The following is a 21,538-nucleotide window of genomic DNA, read 5'->3' on the forward strand; positions in this document are numbered from 1 at the left end:
GGAATGCATTTTGGAAGTCCGTGGAAGGATTAGGCTTGAGTTGGCGAAGTTGATATTTTGGCGATTTCCGGTTGGTAGGTGAAATTTTGATCCAGGGGACGGAATGGAATTTCGAGAGTTTTAGTAGCTTCGTTATGTCATTTGGGATGTGTGTGTGAAATTTCAGGTCATTTAGATGTGGTTTGGTTGGGTTTTTGATCAAAAGCGTATTTTGGAAGATTTTAGAAACTTAGGCTTGAATCCGATGTGTTTTGGGTGATTTGATGTTGTCTGAGATGTTTTGATGATTGGAACAAGTTTGAATAAGGTTTTAGGATGTATTGGTGCCTTTGGTTGAGGTCCCGGGGGCTTCGGGTGAGTTTCGGGTGGTCATTCGGATCATATTTGGAGTTTGAAAGTTGTTGAAATTGCAGGTTCAGTGTTGCAGAAAAATTGCCCTTCGCGAGCGCGTAGGGTGTATCGCGATCGCGTAGAAGGATTGAGGAAGGCCAGGAAATAAGTCTTCGCGTTTGCGAGAGGTGCATCGCGTTCGTGGAAGGTTGGTAAGCAGTGCATCGCGTTCTCGTAGGTGTTACCGCGTTCGCGAAGGTTTGGGTGGAGGAAATATCGCGTTCGCGATGGGTGTCACGCGTTCGCGTAGAGGAAAAATGTGGTCAACGCGAGTTCGTGCTTCGCGAACGCGTGGCTTTGACCGCGTTCGCGAAGAAGGGAAGTAAGGCCTGGGCATAATGTTTTTAAGTCGTTTTGTCCGCGATTTTGGGTCTATTTTCACCCATAGTTGATCATTTTGAGAGCTTTTTGAAGGAGATTAAAGAGGGATTCAAGGGGAAACTGTCACACCTCCTTTTTTACACACCCACCCCGAAGGAGAATGTATAAGGGAGTTTTTCCATTTAAAGTGACATTATTCGAAATGGGATTATTTATTTATTTTTCAGAGTCGCCACTTGGGATAGGTTTGGCTTTTGGTGTCCCAAGTCACCGGTTTATCTTGAATCCCAAATCGAGGAAAATTTCGACTTCCCAATTGGAGTCTGCGAACCAGAAATTCTGTGTAAGGAATTCTGTTGACCCGAGGGAAGGTGTTAAGCACCCCCGGATCCCGTGGTTCTAGCATGGTCGCTTAAATTATTATAAATGGCTAAAATCCAATTTTTGTATATGCTCCAACCTATAGTGCAATTTTAAGAATTATTCAACCGCTTTTAGTTTTTTTTTTTTACGGAAAGTGAACACCGTTTAAGAGCATATTTTTGGATCACGTCACATGAAATGCACCCTGATCCTCAACACCTCTTATTCAGCGTTTTGGGATTTGGATCTGGGTCGCATGAAATGCACACCCGTATTTAAGAAAGTGATATTATTTAAAAGCGCGCCTAGAGTGGCTAACGTCTTATTAACTTTGCGGGAGGCCATGAAAATTCGCTAAATGGCACGTCCCGAATTTCTAAAATATTTTAATAAAACGTTTAATGAGGGCCCCGCAAGTTTTGCATTTCGTTTGGCGAGGCTCATCTCAATTTATTTATTTAAAGTCCAGTCCTAAAGTAACTATGATTTTTCTATTTATTTTTTGTCTCTAAAAGGGCCTAATTAATTTGATATTATAATTCGGGCCTTAAGTTCAAGTCCGAGTTCAAACAAAAGGGAAAACCTCTTAATTTGAACCCGCTACCTAACTTGTAAACCCAGATTTATGTCACCAAATTAATCCTAATGCTTTTAAATGGAATTCGAAGCTGTCCTTGATAATCCACAATTCATCCAATATACTGATTCATCGGGCTAATAATGCCTGGGCTAGTAGCACACGGTTAAGCCCAAAGCTTAATCAAAATGGCAAAACACCATGTTGGGCCCATGAACGAACCCAGGCCTGGAAATTGGTTTAATTGAATCCTAAGAGTTCTGATTTCTAAGCCAATTGGGTCCAATGATTTTTAAACACATGAAAGACACAGATTTATGCAATTCGAAGGCAAATCAGCTTTAATTTCAGTTTTGACATACATTATTCAGTGCGGAGGCATATTTATATCTAACGTACTTGACCTGAAATTTAACAACTAATTGATTGCAACTAATGTACTTCAATGGCATCTAATTATGACTGAAAACAGGAATAATTACTGAAATACTAATTTTCCTATTTTTCATTTTTAAGCTGTTGGATCAATGAAATTTCAAACTAATATGTAATCTAACATGAATCTGGAATTCCCTACTATCATGGTTGAGTAATACAAAGACCTTTGAATTTGAATTTAACAAGTACTTACGAACGAAAAACAACTAGTTAATCCTATGCACTCAACTTCTCACATAAACATTTAGCTACTCAAATGACAATCAAGCAGTTCTAAAAGTCCAGCAGTCCAAATTAATTACAACACTCAATTACTCCAATTTTAACTAAACTAACTATGAACAAATGCAGAATCAGAACAGGTGCAGCAAGCGAATTTGCACAAACGCAGGTGAAGCTTCTGTTTCATTGCTCAAATTTAGACATACATTGTCATGGATTCAGGACTTGTACCTGGGATTTGAATCACAATAAGAAGGAGAAAAAGTCAGCAACAGCAATCAACAGCAGCTTTGGATGATTTTCTAACCCAGAAATGACATTATGCAGCCAGTAATCAATTTCAAATGAATGTCACCAGTGAAAATCCAAAACCAGCTTGGATAAACTCAAATAAACCCAGAAATGACCCCAGGACCTTCTGAAAACCACAATTACAGAAACACCCGAAAATTCAAGCCATTTTCAACCCTTAGATAAGCTGGATTTTTAATTCAGAACTGAGAGCTTTCAAACTACCCTAAAAATTTCAATGGAATAGTGATTTTTGGAGTTTTCGTTGCCTGGGGTTGCAGAAACTTTTCAGTCTTTTTTATGCCTCTTTTTTTTCTTCCTCCCCCCTCTGCCTTCAGCTCTAAGTAACAGTGCCTTTATAGGCAAGTTACTAGGGCTGCTTCAACTTTTAATTTTTACTCTTTAATCCTTTTCTGACTTTTGTTTTTAGCCAGTTAGTCCTTAAAATTTTTGACTTATTGCCCAAGCTATGTTACTAAGTTCTTGAATTTCTAATTGGAACCCCATCTAGAAGGTTCTAGGGGTTTCCAATTTCAGTTACTACAAGATTCCTTGACTAAAGTACCTAAACTACCCTTTATTTATTCTGAAATTATCAACCTATACTAATTGACCTCAATCCTTCTTACTTGGTCAAATAACTATGGTTAACTACTCACAGGGACTGACAGGTTCAGCTATAACCAAAGTGATTCCAAAAATTCTAAAATTGAATCCAATTAATGCTAATTGAGACTTAAAATTAATCCTAAATCACACCACTATCCAATTATCAACTAACAATAAACTAATTGCACTAAACAATAAAAGTGAATTATCAAAGAACCAGAACTAACACTTGCATTAACCAATCAAAATCAATAAAACAGGGTTAACCCTGAACTAATCCAAAAACTAAACGAACAATCAAAACATGACCGACCATAAACAGGTATCAATCAATGGACAACTTATGAATTAAAAACTGACCTATTGCGAGTTAAACTAACCTAACATGAATATGAACAGACCTAAATCAAGTCTAAATTAACTGAAACTTACAGAAACTTGCATGAATTGATTAAACAAAAGTTTAAACTAATTATAAGATTCAAATAATAGAAGAAGCAAAACAGAAAACTTACTTATGCAAGTTGAACCAACTGAACTCCAACACGAGCCCCGGAATAATGTATACGCGTGTTCTTTAATCCAAAAACAGGCGAACACATTATTACGAGACTTGACTTGACCTCCAGACTCAGGCAATTAGAAAAAATCAAGGGACCCGGATTTCTAGGGTTCTGCCAGTCTAAGATTTGAAATTCGAGAAGATGTAAGAGGATTTGAGGAAATCTGGTTGGGGATTAAGGAAGAGAGGAGTCAGGGGAAGGTAGGGTGTGAATTTGGTGCAAGTTGGATAACTTTCTGTTTTGGCCGGAAAGTTTCGATTCAAGATTCGAACCATTTGGGTATGATTCGAAGGAAATCGTTTTGGGGGTTGGAAAGAGAATAGAAAGGTGGTTCATGGGTGTTAATTTGAGGGCCATAAGACAAACTAGGGTTTTGGCTAATTCTTCGATTGAAGATTCGAGGACACCGGCTGGGATTTGAGGGCTAAGGTTCAGGGATTTGGAATGGGGAGGTCAAGGGGGTTCTAGGGTGCGAAGGTGGGGTCATTTGGACCACCGGAACCGCCGTGAGGCGATTTCCGATGGGCGGAGGCCGGTGGTTCTAGGCGGCGTTACGCCGAAAATAACAGGGGTGGTATGAGAGATGATTGAGGGGTAGGGGGGTTGGTTCGGACAGCTTTATACTTATGATATCCCACTTCAGGGCCGTTGGATCTCCTTACCTCGACGGTCCTGATTATTTTGGATGAAACGACGTCGTTTGGTTGATGGGGGGGGGGGGGCTGGACCGGGTTAATGTGTATTTGGGCTTGACCGGTGAGCATTGGGTTTTGGGGAATTTGGTTTGGGCTGATGAGTTAAATCAGAAATTGGCCCAAAATTTGGGTCTTTCAAAATAAGAGACTCAATTTTCTTTTGATTTTGTTTTCTTTTTCTTTTCAAATTAAAGCTTAAAAGTCTAAATTAATTCTAAAAACTAAATTAACCTACCCAATTTATTTAATAATTGACACAATTGATTAAATACCAAATTTAAAGGAAATCTAACCAAAATCAAAGCTAAAAATTAAACAAAGCAAAAATAACTCATTTTTTGTGATTTTTATATTTTTTGTGAAATCCTAATTACTAATTAATCTAAAATATATAAGATTAAATCCTAAATGCAAATGCAATGCGAATTTTTTTGTATTTTTTATGAACTATGTTAAATAAAAATGCACACAGTAAAAATGCAAATAAACACGAAAATTGTGCAATTAATTCCTACAAATTAAACAATTAAAAGAAAAAATCCTAAACCTAAGAAATCTGTAGGAGTAATTCGTGCAAGGCAAAAATCACATGCTCACAGAAACGACTTGTGGTAAGATTTTTGGACTTAAAACTCGATTATTATTTGAATTCCACCTAGAAAATCATAAAAACCAAGCCAAAATTTGAAGAACTAGGGCTTGAGAAATTGGACTTTTGATTTGGGATTCGAAGGGTCATTTGTGGCCGGAATTTGATGTTCTTGATACGTATGAACTCGTATAAGGATAAGGATTCTATTGATGTGAAAGTTTCTAAGTTTCGAGAAGTGGGCCCGGGGCTCGGGTTTTGCTAATTTCGGGATTAGTGCCCGTTATTGATTGTTTTCGCTTGGGCTTTGTTCCCTTGGCATATTTTGACGTCCTCGTTCTGATTTTAGATAGATTCGACGCGCGTGGAGGCCGATTCGAGGGGCAAAGGCATCGCGAGCTAGAGATGTAGCCGGTTCGAGGTGATTAAGTGTTGTAAATGATGTTCTGAGGGTTTGAAACCCCGGATTTGCACATCGTAGTGCTATATTGAGGTGAGGCACACGCTTAATGACGAGCGTGGGGTCGTGCACTATTGGGGATTGTGACTTGGTCCGTCCCGATTGATGATTTTACCGCGTATTTGATTGAAATCTATTTGCCATCATCATTATTCGGGCTGAATGGCATATTTGGGCTCCGTGCCAATTATTTGAACCCTTCGGGGATTGTTGTTGATGTTTCGTCACTGTTTTGACTTTATACTTGAACTCAGTCATGTTATATCCATTGTTTTCAAAACTCAGCCATGTATACTCTGTTTAATACTCAAATAATATTTAAATGATGTTTTGGGCTGAGAAATACTGTTTTACTGTTGCCCGAGAGGCTTATGTGATTTTTGACTGAGTAAGGCCGAGGGCCTGTATTGTGAGGATATCTTTGGGATCGGGCTGCACACCGCAGCGGTGATACATATCTCTGGGATCGGGATACGCGCCGCAGCAGTGATACACTGATTTGATTATGAGGCCGAGGGCCTGAGATTGTACACCACGAGGTGGCTTGATATTGATATGAGGTCGAGGACCTGTTTATGATGCCACGAGATGGCTTGATATTGCGCTTGGGCCGAAAGGGGCCCTTCCAGGAGTCTGCACACCCCCAGTGAGCGCGGGTACCCAGTGTGATGTGTGATATAGCCCGAGGGGCTGGTTTTGTTCTATGTGATTGCCCGAGGGGCTGGTACCGTTCTGAGATATTGCCCGAGGGGCGGAGTTGTTGACATTGTGCCCGAGGGGTGAACCTTATGTGCTTATCTTTCTTATTTGCCTGTCATTTACTTGCTTAATTGTGTATTTGTGCCTTAGGGGCAGATTTCTGCTCTTATCTGCACTAGTTGTTCTGCATTCATTTGCGTAACTGTTGAAAAAGGTATTTTCAAAAGGGTTTAAACTGAGCTAAGATGTTTTAAAGGATTTTACAGCTTCATTGCTTCTCTTACTGGTTTTGAAACTGCTTCTATATAGCATGTTGATGCTCTATTCGTGATTTTTTATCACTCAGTCTTTATTTATGATTATTACTCACTGAGTTGGAGTACTCACTTTACTCCCTGCACCTTGTGTGCAGATTCAGGTATTTTCTGAGCTTGGTAGCAGTTGTCAGTGGAGTTAGCAAGGTAGCTGCCGGCGTTCGCAGCACTGTTTTCCCTCTCTTCATTCTATTAGACTGTACTGAGTACATTTCGTACCTTGTCAGTTGTATTTAGACTTAGTAGATGCTCTTGACTAGTGACACCTCGGTTTGGGCTGTGTTTGGATTGTACTTCCGTATTGTTATGATATTATTCGCTGTTTAGCGTTATTAAATCATGTTTTAGCCTGTTTTATTGTTGTTTAGCTATTTAACTTCGAATTGGAAATGTGTCGGCTGGCCTTGTCTTCACGAGAGGCACCATCACGACCGGGTCTGGGTTGAGGGTCGTGACAGACCCTGGGCAAGGATTTAGTAAACAGATCGGCAAGTTGATTGGTAGTGGAGACATGAAACAGCTGGATCAACCCTTCACTTAACTTGGTGCAAATGAAATGACAGCTGACCTTGATGTCTTTGGTACGCTCATAGAATACCAGATTTCTAGCAATATGAATCGCTGCCATATTGTCACAAAACACAAAAATGGGAGAAGAAACACATACAGTAAGATCAACCAATAATCTGGATAACCATGCTAACTTTGCCACGACCTTACGCAGTGCCCGATATTCAGCTTCAGTGGAGGATAAGGAAACCACAGGTTGCTTCTTAGACTTCCATGCAATAAGACTGTCACCTAGGAAAATGCAGAAACCGGTGACAGACTTACGAGTGTCGGGACATGCAGCCCAATCACTGTCAAAGTAAGCTTTCACAGACAAATTAACAGAGTTAGAATAAAAGAGACCAATATCAACAGTGCCCTTGAGATACCTGAGAAGGTGGAGAACAACAAGAATATGAGAAATCCTTGGGGTTTGTAAGAATTGGCTCAAATGTTGAACCCCAAAAAAATGTCTGGACGAGTATGGGTGAGAAACAGTAACTTCCCAACAAGACTTCTATACCTTTCAGGATTTGGTAAAGGATCAGCAACATTAGCCTTGAGTTTTTTATTTAACTCCAAAGGACTGACAACAGAACTAGCTTCCAAACAGTCATATTCCGTTAGAAGATCAGTGACAAACTTCTTTTGATTCAAGAGAAGACCATTAGGCAAAGCAGAAACTTCAATGCCTAAAAAGTAATGCAAAGAACCTAAATCTTTGATTTTAAACTCATTGTCCAGAAATTGTTTCAAGTCTGATATTTCATTCAAATCATCACCTATAAGAATAATATCATCAACGTAGACTGCTAAGATCACCAAATGACTAGGAGACCCCTTGATAAACAAGGAGTAGTCATTAAGAGAATGATGATATTCCTTAGAATAAAGAGCTTGAGACAAAGCTTGTCTCAACCCATAAAGAGACTTCTTCAACTTGCAAACCAAATGAATAGAAGGGGAAGAAGAGACAGAGAGACTAGGAGGTAACTTCATATAAACTTCTTCATCTAAATCACCATGAAGGAAATCATTGTTAGCATCAAGTTGAAACAAGGGCCAATTCTTTTTAACAACCACTGCAATTAGGCACTTAATAGTGGAAAGCTTCACCATGGGAGAAAAGGTCTCATTGAAATCCATCCCTTCAACTTGTGTGTCCCCCTAATCACAAGCCTAGCCTTATATCTTTCTACTTCACCATTAGCCTTATGTTTGATTTTATAGACCCATTTGCAACCAATAGGTTTCTTTTCCTTAGGGAGTTCAACGATGTCCCAAGTATTATTGGATTATAGAGCTTCAAAGTCTCTAGTCATGGCATCCTGCCAGGATGGAATAGGGGCTGCTTGAGAATAAGTATAAGGTTCAAAGTCCACTTACTAATTAATAGAACCAGAAAAGGAAGTAGGAAGTTGACATATGTAATCCTTCAAATAAGAAGGTTGGGTATGAAGTCTTCAGATTTTCTGGGAGTTATGGAAGAGAAATGAGTTGATGAGGAAGGAGTAACAGTGTCAGGACTAAAAGAAGAGGAAAGGGAAGGAGGGGAACAATCAAGTAAGGAATTGGAATTAACAGGTTGAGTAGGAGAAGATGAAACCGGAAGAGGAGAAGAATGGGACACAACTTGACTAAAGAGAGGAGAATTATCAGTAGAAATGACAAATGAAGGAACGGAAGGAGAATCATCAAGGGAAAAGGGACGATCGGGAGTAACTGGAAGCTTGGAAGTTGTTGGTTCCATGATTTCTGGAAAATGAAAGTCAGGGGAATAAAGAAAATGATGTTCATGGAAGAGAACATCTCTGGAAACAAAGCATTATCGAGACTGCAAGTTGTACAATTTATTACCCTTCTTTGCAAAAGGATAGCCAAGGAAGACACAAAGCATGGCTCTAGGCTTTAGTTTATCTCTATGTGGAATTGGGACAATAGCATAACAAAGACATCCAAAAGTCCTCAAATGAGAGTAACTTGGTGCCTTGCCAAACAACAACTCATAGGGGGATTTGTTGTGAAGTAATGGAGAGGGAAGTCTGTTTATAATGTAAGTGGCTGTAACTAAGCAGTCACCCTAGAACCTTATTGGAACCTTTGATTGAAAAAGTAAGGCTCGAGATGCTTCAAGCAAGGTTCTATATTTTCGTTCTACCACACCATTTTGTTGAGGTGTGTGGGGACAACTAGTTTGATGAACAATCCCCTGGTTAGAAAAAAAAAGCAATTTCAGCATTACTAGCCCACAGTTCTAAAGCATTATCAGATCTTATTTCTTGATGGTAACATAAAATTGATTTTAACCATTGTAATGAAAGCTATCAAAAGGGAAAAAGCATTACTCTTAGACCCCATTAAATGGGTCCATGTACTTCTAGAAAAATCATCCACAATGGTAAGAAAGTATTTAGAACCGGAATAGGTAGGAGTGTGATATGGCCCCCAAGTGTCAACATGGATAAGTTCAAAAGGTTTAGAACTATGAATAGAACTATCGGGAAATGGTAGCCTAGTTTTCCTAGCCATTGGGCAAATAGTGCATGGAAAAGACTGTGTAGATGAAATAACAAAAGATATTTCAGGGATAATGTTCATCTTAGCAAAAGGAACATGAGCAAGCCTATGATGCCAAAAAATATCATTGTTATTCATAGCAGCTTTATTACAGGTGGAAGAGACAGTATGTACAGAACAAGGAAAAGAACTAGAATCACACATGGATGACAACCTGCTGTAGACATTTGACAAAGTAGTCTGATTTTGGAAAGGTTTCTCCCACACAAACTTGTACAGTCCAGTGTCCAGTTTACCAAGATCCAGAGGCTTCTTCAAAGAAGGGCCCTGTATGATGCATGAAAGTCTGGTAAACTGAACTATGCAATCAAATTATTCTGTAATCTTATGTACGGAATTAGATTATGCTTAAAAGAAGGAAGGTAAAGAACATTTTGAAGAATGATAGATTCAGTCAAGACAAAAGAACCAGTGCAGGTAACCTTAACTTTATAACCATTTGGAAGAGAGACAAGAAAGGGAACAGGTAGTGGAGTAATGATAATAAGGAAGTCTTTATTAGAAGTCATATGATCGGATGCACCAGAATCAATTATCCAAGTCAGAGAATCTGATTTACTCAGCAAAGTAGAATTGAAAGTATAAACTACATTCTTAGGCGGTAGTGTACTAGCAAAATTGGCAGAACTGATGATGTTGAGTTAAGGCCCACAATCAGAGACATTAGTTTGCTGGAGCAGTGAGATCAGCTGAGAGTACTGCTGTTTTGTGAGACCAGGTACTATAGAACCATGATTAGTAGTTGCAGCAACATGAAGAGGTGTCTGATTGAGAGTAAGATGCTCAGGAGCAGAAGAATCAGAATCTATGACCACATTTGCAGCTGTTTTTCTTCCTTTGATAAACTTGAAGTTGGGAGAAAACCCATTAAGTTTGTAACACTTATCAATTGAGTGCCCAGGTTTTTTACAATATTTGCAAAAGGTACTAGCTTTAGATTGATCAAAATTTACTCTTTGATTGAACTGTCTTTGCCGTCCCTGAAATTGAATATTAGGTTGAGGCTAAAAAAACTTATCTGTACCAGAATTGACATTAAATGAAGCTGACTCATAAGCAAATAGAAGAGTTGGACTAATTTGCCTCTGATTTTCATCTTGGAGAAGAATGTTGTAAACATCATCCAGAGATGGTAAGGGTTGCATCATCAACAGATTGCTTCTAACACCTACGTATACTTCATTAAGTCCCATAAGAAATTGATGAACTTTGTCCTTTTCTTTCTCCTTTTGAAGACCCTCTTTAGTAGCACAAATGCATGAGTTTGCATGACTACTGCACATTATCCCCAATTCATCCTGTATTTTCTTAAATTTGTTAAAGTATGAAGCAATGTCTAGAGAGCCTTGATAAGTAGAAGCTCTCTCTTTAATTCAAATACTTTGGTCCTATTTACACTACCATATCTACTATTCAATTGTTTCCAAATACTTTCAGCTGTCTCAGAATATTGGACACTTTCAACTATGTCCGGAGACAATGAACTAGCCATCCACGATATAACCATATTATTGCATCTATCCCACTGTCTATACTCAGATAAAGTTAAACCAGGCTTAACACAAGACCCATCAATGAACCCTATTTTGTTTCTAGCAGACAAGGATACTATCATACTATGTCTCCAACCTCCAAAACCAGTTCCTGAAAACGGAACAGATACAAACACTCCGGGAACATCGGAAGAGAGAAAAAATAGAGGGGAGGAGGGATCTGGAGTATACTTAGAGGATCCACTAACACCAGTAGAAGAATCAATAGGACCAGTCATGGTAGCAAATGTAGTTGCACAACAATTCAAAGGAGAATTTTACCCTGCAAACAATTGACAGTTATTCTCAACACCTAGAACCACAGAATATGATGAATAGTTCAGGTACAACAACATAGATAAGGAATAGGTATACCAGCCTTCTTCGGGACCTGGAGAAGTAAAGGCCTGGACATGAGAGCAATATCTCCGACGAAACTCCGATTAACTACAGCAAAACCCTAGTTCGAAGGAGAACATATAAAACTCTGATGAACACCAGAAAATCTCAAATCAGACCAGCACCACTGCACTACCGATGACAGAAGGAGAAAGCAAAGCCACAGATATGAATCTTCTACCGAAAATCAGAGAAATCACGAATCCTCGATGAAAATCAAAACTTGGTAGAAAACGATGGGATAACACCAGTCGATAGAGAAAGATGAGGACTAACGGATTCACTGCTCTGATACCATGTCAATAGTGAAAGAATCGAGTAACAATGGAAGAAGTAGTTAATGGATGCTTAGGGCTTCTAGATCTTTCTCATCAGATAGTAACATAGAGAATAGAAAGAAATGACTGAATAGTGCACGACCCCTAATACATCTGGGCCCTTATGTATTTATATCAACCCGGTAATCCGGTCTAGAGGTCTTACAAATTGAGTACACATTACATACAATGGCTACAAAATAAATTGGCTAAGTGTTGTAATGGCTATTGCTAACTATACATAATAACTGGGCCTGACTTATGTTTTCTGCTTTGGGCTGAGGCTGTGTATTCAAAAAGCCCAACAAAAAATGGTCACAGTTATAAAAATAATCGAAATTTAGCTATTTTTTCATGTATAGATTAAATCTGAACAAAAACACCCTTATGAATCCGAAAAAGTTCCAACACAATATGTTGGAATTTAATTTTTTCTACATATGAGATTCCAACATAATGTTCTGGAGTTTTATAATGTGCTGGATTTCCAACATAATATGCTGAAACTTTACACGCATGAGCTCCATAATCCAGCATATTATGCTAGAACTTTTCGTGTTTTAGCTAGGTTATTTTTATCCAGATTTTATCTTCGTATAAAATAGTGACTATTTTTTACTGATTTTGTAAACGCTGACTATTTTTTTAATTATCAGTCCGAAAACTAGCTACCTCATGCTATTTTCACTATAAAGAGCCCAGTCTATCTTCCATGTGGGATTTTATCACCCTCCCGTATGCCGGACCTGTCATCTGGAGAGTGAATAATCTATCCTAGCGCCAACTTTGAGACATGGCTCTTATACCATGATAAGAATGGATTTTGAGTCCAACTTAACCCCAAAAGCTAAATCAAGTTGTGAGAATTGTCCCAACCATATAAAGATCCGCCGTGAAGATTTTATTACTTCACACAAGCGTAGAAATAAGAGGTAAAAAATTCTTGCACAAAAGTTTGGTAATAGGGAAATCGGCATGCATGACCTCTATGATAGATTGATTGATGCAATCCCTCCCCTACCTCATCCCAAATCTTAACTTTTACACTATTCCTTTTACAGAAGATGTGATGAAACAAAGAAAAGGCTATTGACATGATGCACAATTACTCCATTACATTGTCGAAATCCTTTTTGAGTTGCGATACCACTTTTCTTTGAAAATTAGGGCTATGTAAAGGGTTCAAGCATTTAACTTAACATCGTTGACTCTACTTAATAATCAAGTACAGCTAGACCTATACGACATCATCACTATATAATAGTAGTAATTCGGTATAAAGTCAAATTTTTATCGGAATCGAGTTTTATATTCTCTCTATTTTAATTTATGTGAACCTATTTGACTGGGCACGGAACTTAAGAAAAAATAAAGACTTTTGGAAGTTGTGGTCCTAAACAAGTCAAAAAGGGGTCCAGAGTATTTGTGTTGTTATAAAAGCTTCTCATTAATGGTAGAATTAGAAGTTTAAGTTAAATTGTTTCCAAATTTAGAAAGGTCATTCTTTTTGGAGCGGACCAAAAAGGGAATAAGTTACATAAACTGGAACAGAGGGAGCATTATATTATAATATATATCATCTATAACAACACTTCACTATAGCAGCCAAAAAATACCTGAACAAACGAGGTTATTATAGAGAGATTTGACTATTATGACTAATTTTCAGTTATTGTGGCTATATTTTCTAGTCGGTTATAAAAACAATGACTTATTTCTAAATGAAAATAATTTAATTTATTTAACTTTTTTTTAATGACAAGCTTTTATATTCACAAATGTTTCGACATATTTAAGAGGAAAAGTTTCAAATTTTTTATAATCACACAAATATTATAGTAATATAATTAAGACTACAAATTTAAAATATATTTATCTATTTCTTAAATTTCATGATTAATCAAACATAATTACATAAAATAGAACGAACGGAGTACTTTGCTGCAACAAGAAAACTAGATATTGAGTGAAAAACAGAGCATGCTACTAAACATTGAATGGAATTAACTAAATGAGAAAGTATTTCCTAATAAATATTTTAAGCAAAGATATACTCTCTCCGTTTCAATTTAGACGAGGTAGTTTGACTTGACATGGAGTTTAAGAAGATTTTTGAAACTTGTGGTCTTAAAAGTTTAAGGGCTACAAATTTTGTAGGATCATGATATTTATGTGATTATAAAATTTTTTTATTAAGAATAAAATAGATAAAATTAAAAATTTAAAGTTAAATTATTTTTAATTATAAAAATATGTTATTCTTTTCGGAGGGAGTAGTAGTTTAGATGATAATAATAAAAAGAATTTACCAGACAGCCTGGTACATTCCTTCACTCAATTTATTAATGTCTTGATTCACTTTCTTTCCCTACACAATGATACCTTGCAGTGGACAAAGTCTTTTATTTTCCATCACTCTTCCCCTTTTGCAATAACTACTGTTTCTTGAAAAAGATAACGTAAAGTGGACGTCTTCATCCTTTAATTCCTCTTTCAGTGCTCTAAAAAGTCATATTACAACCTAAAAAAACCTACACTTTATACTTCATTTCAATTTCCTATACCTCAAACATATTATCTGTCACTTTTTTTTCCTCTCTTTTTAAAGAAAGCCAATATTTTCATAGCAAAATCAAGAATTCAGAACCATGAAAGAGAGAGGCAAAGCTGCTGTTGAAACTGATGATAGTTTCTCAGATTTCAACTATTCTGTTTCATCAGATATGCCATGTAAGAAACACCCTTCTTCTTCTTCTGTTGGAATATGTGCTTTTTGCCTTAAAGAAAAATTAGTTAACTTAGTTTGCTCAGAATGTGGTGAGCAAAGACTCTCTTCTTGTTCTTGCTCTGATCATTCCTCTTCTTCAAATAATAATAATCGAAAATCATGCACTGCTGAAGTTGGTAGTGTTGGTAGGATTTCATTTTTATTGGAAAATGACAAAACTGATCAACTCCCACAACAATTACAACCAAAGAAACAAACCACCAAAAGGGAAAAAACAGAACAAGTCATTCTTTTAAGGAGAAGCAGCAGCAGTTGTGTAGAGATCAAGAAAAACAGCAATGGATTTTGGAAAATTAAGAGGCTATTTAGGAAGAAAAAGAAAAAAGGTTGTGAAAATGGTAATAATGAGTTGGATGAGAGCAGTGAAATTTGGGTTTCTGATGCTTTAGCAGTTTCAAGATCAAGATCAGTGTGTAGTTTAAGAGGTGGTGGATTTAATGATACAGATGAAAGCAGTGATTACAGATTTTCAAGTGCTAAAATATCTGATGTTACTGGCGGTATATTAATGGATTCTGATGAACCAAGAAAAAGTGGATTTAAGGGTACATTAGATAGTGTTGTTCAAAATAGAAGTATATTTCCAGTTAAAGAAAGTGATTTGGATGATTCAGCTTTTATTGATTTAAAATTGGATTTATCATCAGAGTCTAAACAAGATTTTCCTGCTGGTATGAGGCTAAGTAATGGTTCAGATAATGGCTATGGATTTGTTCATTCTATTGGTAATTTGAGAGGTGGGAATGGTGTTTTTACACACAGTGGTTCATGTAGAATGTCAGTGAATGAATATGATAGAGGGATTAAAAGAAGTGGCAAAGGAAACAAAGTGTGGAAATGGATTTTCAGGCAAAGTTCTGGGAGGAAGAGTACAAGTAACAGAGAAGATGAAAATGATATTATAAAGTCTTGAGTTGTGGAATGAGAAAGTTTGTATTATTCTCTTTGGTTTTTTGTTCATATGATATTCCTAGCTGGTTTAGAGAGTCACTTTGAACAGTAAATATAAAGTTTCATATGTTCTGCTTTGAATTACTTTAATTTCTTCTTATATTCTGTACCATTTTCTCAACACACTGTGGTTAGGGGTGTTCATGGTTCGGTTTGGATCGATTTTTCCCTAAAAAGCAACCAAACCAAGTAAGTCGGTTTTTCAAATATTAGAACCAAACCAAACCAATTAAGTCGGTTTTTCTCGATTCGGTTTATGTCGGTTTTTTAGGTTATTTGTCGGTTTTTTCTTAAATATAAGACATACACTACCAAACACATATTCCGGCGATCATATTTTCAATGTAACACTATCAAATCAATCGCACTTTGAGAAATCTATTATTTACCAAGATATATTGATGATAATTGAATCAAATAGTGATGAATAATTTAAGGACTCAATTAAAAATATGTTATTTTTAACACGAAATGAATTCTTACACTAAACAAAAAAAAACTACCAATCAAACTAGAATGTAAAGGTAAAGAACTATATTAAAAGTGCAAACTATTAACATTTACCATAAATTTTTTGAAACTTTGTATAACAATATACATATTTATAGGTGTAATAATAAATTTGAAATAACTACTCCTATAGTCGGTTTGGTTCGGTTTTTTTCTGATTAAAACCAAAACCAAACCAAATTTGATCGGTTTTTAAAATTCAAAACCAAAACCAAACCAAACCAAAAAGTATCGATTTTTTTGGTCAATTTGGTTTGGTTTTCGGTTTGGTTCGGTTTTTCGGGTTTTTATGAACATCCCTGACTGTGGTGGTGGATTAAAAAACAAAAGAAGCAAAATAAATGGGTCTTTTTATTATTAATATTCATGGCAAGATATATATTTTTTTTTTGGTTAGTATTTTTCCCCCTCTTTTTTTATTATCTTGATTATACATTTATGCAGTGATGGATCGACCCACTGCATCTAAATCGGATTATTATGTGTCTGGAAAAGTTCCACTATGCCTATATATATGTGTGTGAAAATTTTCAGTGCGTCTGTTTCTGTGAAAATTTGGGCTATATCTGTGTCCAAACGATTGACAAAAATCAGAAGCTACATTTAAACATGGGTCAAGAAATAAGAAGCTAAATGATATTTACCCTCAATCTAAAATTAGGTCACTTTAATGTGCTTGATTTCCTAATTTTCATGAATAATTTCTTTATTTCTATAATTTTTGGACATAAAAGAAAAATGAAGCACAAATGACACAAAAATCTATTTGAGTATGGTCTTCAAATATATTGTCATTTAAAAATATAGAAACTGTTATAAAACAATAAAAGAAGAAGAGTATTACAGAGAAAAGTAGAGAGAGAATTCTTATTGATTTGGGATAAATTACAATGGAATAGAACTCCTCTATTTATAGGGGAAAAGTGACTTAGCCACCAAGTAACAAACCCTAAAATCTCTCTAAAATATAGACATTCACATTAAATAGAATTCTATTTATAACACTCCCCCTTGAATGTCTATTCAACATATAATGTGCCTCGTTAAAACCTTAACTAAATAAAACCCAGTGGGAAAAAAAATTCTAGAGAAGGAAAAAGAGCAAACATATCTAACAATACGCCTTTTGGTTGCTTCGTTAAAAACCTTGCAAGGAAAATCCAGTGGGACAAAACCTTGTAACGGAAATAAAGTACAATTCGTATTAAATTCCCCTGATGAGAGCATTAATTCACATCTTTGAGCCTTCGCATGCTAACCTTGTGCACCATCTTCAAAAGATTGTTGGTAGAGATTTGATAAACAAATCAGCCATATTAACTCCAATGAATATGTTGCACCTTGAAATAATCCTTCTCGATAGATATGTAATGTCTTCATATAATGTCGTGGAATGACCTTTTCAATATCTCCATAGAGGTAAAAATTCTCGCTATCACATTATCATGTGTATAGTTATAGCAATATACATATGTGCATAAATTGCACTTAGGATATGGTACTTCAGGATCAAGAATTGTATATGCTTCAAGCGATTTAAATCCTTCAAGGATTGTCATATAAGTTAAGTCATATAATAGACTTTAATTAGATGCATATCAAGTTTCATATCATGCTAGACAAGTAAGATATTGAAAACTGATTGCACATACCATTGACTTTATACATTCAAGTATTTGAACTACATGTTCAAAACTACCTGTATTTAATATGAAACCAATTCTATTCGGAATTGTTTCTCTAGACTTAAGATCCTCATATATATATATATATATATATATATATATATATATATATATATATATATATATATATATTTAGCGTTATCATAGATGTCGTCGACAAACATTTTATATCGGTTCCAACCTCCTTATTTTTTTATAGACATAAAATAGAGACCTCTTCATACATATATTCAGATACCTGAATCTCTCCTGAGATTTTATGAACTGTTATGTCATGTGATCTTTTAGATCACTTGCCTTATTATGATCATTTGCTCATCTTCTTTATCAAGAAGTTTATTTAAAATCGGTTTGTCGATACGCTTTAAGCGTACCATAGACTTTGTCCTTCTAGGACTTAATAGGAGCATTTGCAATGAGAATATAGTTACTTTCTTTGGGTCAGCAAATGCATCTGGCATGCTTTGCAATATATTGCAAATGAATTATCTTTTTATGAACTTCAAGTTCATATTGTTTTATTCGAGGATCTAAATGAACAAATGATAATTCTTTTCACGTAACTTTTTCTCAACTGTGTTTATCATGTCTCTCCCTCATGTTAGAAAAACTAACTATCACGATCCGAATTTCCCACCGTCGGGACTGTGATGGCGCCTAACATTGAACCCGCTAGGCAAGCCAACGTTACTGATTATTTTGCCTTTTTCCTTTATCTTTAACAGTCTACCAAACAATATAAGAAAAACAGCGGAAAATCAAAATGTGGAAGAATAGAATTTAACAGCTTAATTTAGCACTAATACGAAATCCATGATAACACTCCACCCAGAACTGGTGTCACAATTTCACGGACTGTCTACGAATACTACAAATAGTGGTCTGAACAAGAAGAATATAAATCTGTCTCAGAAGTAGATAAAACAGAATAAAAGCAAGATAGAAGGGGACGCCAAGGCCTGCGGACGCATGCAGGACTACCTAGGGTCTCCACTGGACTGAAGGCAGCAACCTCGATCTACGGTCCGTACGGTCCAGCACTGGGATCTGCACAAGAAGTGCAGAGTGTAGCATCACTACAACCGAGCCCATGTACTGGTAAGTGCCGAGCCTAACCTCGACGAAGTAGTGACGAGGTTACAACGGGGCATGATAATATATAGCCTGCAGCAGTTTATAATAACATAAAAAGAAGTACCGAAAGAAAAATAACCGGAATTTGCATTAAAGGAACACAGGACTCAGCCAATCTACTAGTATTCAGCTATAACCAGTCCTTAGGGAATTTCAACACCTCAATGATAACTTCGACAGAAATAAATGCCCAAACAATAACTGATGCAGTGCGCATACCAATCCCAACATATACACAATAACAATATCAATATCTCCAACAATAACACTATCAATATTCTCCCTTATTCCTCCTTGTTGCGGCGCGCAACCCGATCCCACCATTCCACCTTGTTGCGGTGTGCAACCCGATCCCACCAGACAATCACAAATCTCCCTTATTCCTCCTGTTGTGGTGTGAAACCCGATCCCAACATATGTATATATCAACACCAATCACAAAGAATAAACACGAGATGTTTCAAAGTTAACTCAATTTCCACAATTCTTATACTTCATCTACACAATGGAATTTCGCCACGATTACAAACTTCACTCATGAAACCAAATCAGTGAGACCAACCAACATGTACCATAAGGCACCAATGAATCATTATAAACCAACGGGATAATAAAATGAAGCTATGGAACCAATAATACCTCAACGGAAACATTAACAACTAACATGTAACAACTAAATAATTCAATGAAGAGAACAACAATTAACATGAGCAATTAGGCATGGAACATGTGTGATCAAGTAGCAATTAAGGCACGTAAGCATTTATGATCAAGTAGTAATTAAGGCATGGGGACATTTATGATCAAATAGTAGTTAAGGCATGGAAACAGTTTAAGCAGGTAACCAATAGGACGAGAAATAGTATAATAGAAAACGGGGAAGGGAAAGCACACTAAAAATGGAATTTGGTGGCGCATAGGTACTCGTCACCATACTTATACGCCGCACACATGATATTTCATTTAGCACATAAGTCGGGAACTCCTATTCCCTCATGTCAAGGTTAGACCAAATACTTACCTCAAGCCAACGGGCTATTCAACACTCAACCACCTCTTTACCTCTCGATTCCACCACCAATTCACTCGTATCTAGCCATAATTAATTCAAATACATCAATAAATGCTAATTAAACCAATTCTAATGCATGAACATGAATTTCCCAATGTTTTCCCCAAAAAGTCAAAACCCGACCCCGGGCCCGCTTGGTCAAAACTCGAAGTTCGAGCCAAAACCCGATTACCCATTCACTCACGAACTCAAATATGTAATTAGTTTTGAAATCAGACCTCAAATCGAGGTCCAAATCCCCAAAATTTGAAAAACCTAACTTCTACCCAAAATCACCCAATTTCCCATGAACAACCCTTGATTTTGAAATGAAATCATGTAAAAAGATGTTATAGATTGAAGGAAATAAGTTAGAAATTACTTACTAATGATTTGGAGAAGAATCTTTCTTTGGAAAATTGCCCAAGAGAGTTTAGGGTTTGAAAGAGATTGAAAAATGGATGAAATCCCGTCAAAAATCCCATTTACAGGTCTTAGATGTCGCAATTGCGACCAGGGGTTCGCAATTGCGAACCCTTTGGAAACCTATCATCTTCGCAATTGCGAAGGATAGTGTCGCATTTGCGATGGCTGGGCTTCGCAATTCCCAGCCTTTGTTCGCATTTGTGAAGAGGGCCTGCCCAGGCTTGGTTCGCATTTGCAACATTGTGGTCGCATTTCCCAAGCCTGACCACTTCGCAATTGCGAAGCCTGATCTCGCAATTGCGAGATTAGAGGCCTGGGCAAAAATACCAGACACCAGCTGAAATTTTCCTAAGTCCAATTCTATCCAAAACTCACCCGAGCCCTCGGGGCTCCAATCCAAACATGCACGCAAGTCTAAAAACATCATACGGACTTGCTCGTGCGATCAACTCATCAAAATAACATCAACAACTACGAAATTAACCTCAAATTCATGAAATTCTTCAAGAACATTAAAATTTCCATTTTCTCAACTAATGGTTCGATTTGTACCAAATCAACTCCGATTCTTAACAAATTTTACAAACTCAACTTATTTGTTATTTTAAACCTGTACCGGACTCCGGAACCAACATACGGGTCCGATACCATCAAGAACACGCATCATTCTTTCCAAAAAGCCTTTATATTTTCTAGCAAATAATTTTCTTTAAAAATTCTTTTCTCGGGCTTGGGACCTCGGAATTCGATTCCGGGCATACGCCCAAGTTCTATATTTTACTACGGACCCTACGGGACTGTCGGATCACGGGTCCGGGTCCGTTTACCAAGAATGTTGATCAAAGTCAACTTTAATAAATTTTAAAGGTCAATTTCATTATTTTTCTAAAATTTTACATTAATGCTTTACGGAAACGCGTCCGGACTGCGCGCGCAAATCGAGGTGAGACAAAAAGAGGTTTTCAAGGCCTTGGAAAACAGCTTTGACTTCTAAAACAAGAGATGACCTTTAGGGTCATCACATTCTCCACCTCTAAAATAACCGTTCGTCCTCGAACGGACATAGAAAAGTACCTGAGTCGGTGAAA

At 36.8% G+C, this 21,538-nt stretch overlaps 2 protein-coding genes across 2 annotated transcripts; one reads left to right on the forward strand and one right to left on the reverse strand.

Moving 5' to 3' along the window:
• Window positions 1-2,651: 2,651 nt before the first annotated feature.
• On the reverse strand, window positions 2,652-8,226 carry LOC109218729 (uncharacterized mitochondrial protein AtMg00810-like). The gene is made up of 3 exons (XM_019383102.1): window positions 7,604-8,226; window positions 7,100-7,469; window positions 2,652-2,729 (listed from the first exon to the last, which is right to left on the reverse strand). The coding sequence occupies exons 1-3, from the start codon at window positions 8,224-8,226 to the stop codon at window positions 2,652-2,654; spliced, it is 1,071 nt and encodes a 356-aa protein (XP_019238647.1).
• A 6,327-nt stretch (window positions 8,227-14,553) lies between these two features.
• On the forward strand, window positions 14,554-15,606 carry LOC109218730. The gene has a single exon (XM_019383103.1). The coding sequence runs from the start codon at window positions 14,554-14,556 to the stop codon at window positions 15,604-15,606; it is 1,053 nt and encodes a 350-aa protein (XP_019238648.1).
• Window positions 15,607-21,538: the final 5,932 nt, after the last annotated feature.

Source organism: Nicotiana attenuata, unplaced genomic scaffold (assembly GCF_001879085.1).
Source record: "Nicotiana attenuata strain UT unplaced genomic scaffold, NIATTr2, whole genome shotgun sequence".
Lineage (NCBI taxonomy): Eukaryota > Viridiplantae > Streptophyta > Magnoliopsida > Solanales > Solanaceae > Nicotiana > Nicotiana attenuata.

Coding starts and splice junctions, on each gene's coding strand:
- LOC109218729 (XM_019383102.1), bottom strand. CDS start 8,226: ATGGATTTCAATGAGACCTTTTCTCCCATGGTGAAGCTTTCCACTATT. Junction 7,470..7,603: donor CCTTTACCAAATCCTGAAAG/GTATAGAAGTCT, acceptor CCACCTTCTCAG/GTATCTCAAGGGCACTGTTG. Junction 2,730..7,099: donor AGCGTACCAAAGACATCAAG/GTCAGCTGTCAT, acceptor TGTGGTTTTCAG/AAGGTCCTGGGGTCATTTCT.
- LOC109218730 (XM_019383103.1), top strand. CDS start 14,554: ATGAAAGAGAGAGGCAAAGCTGCTGTTGAAACTGATGATAGTTTCTCA.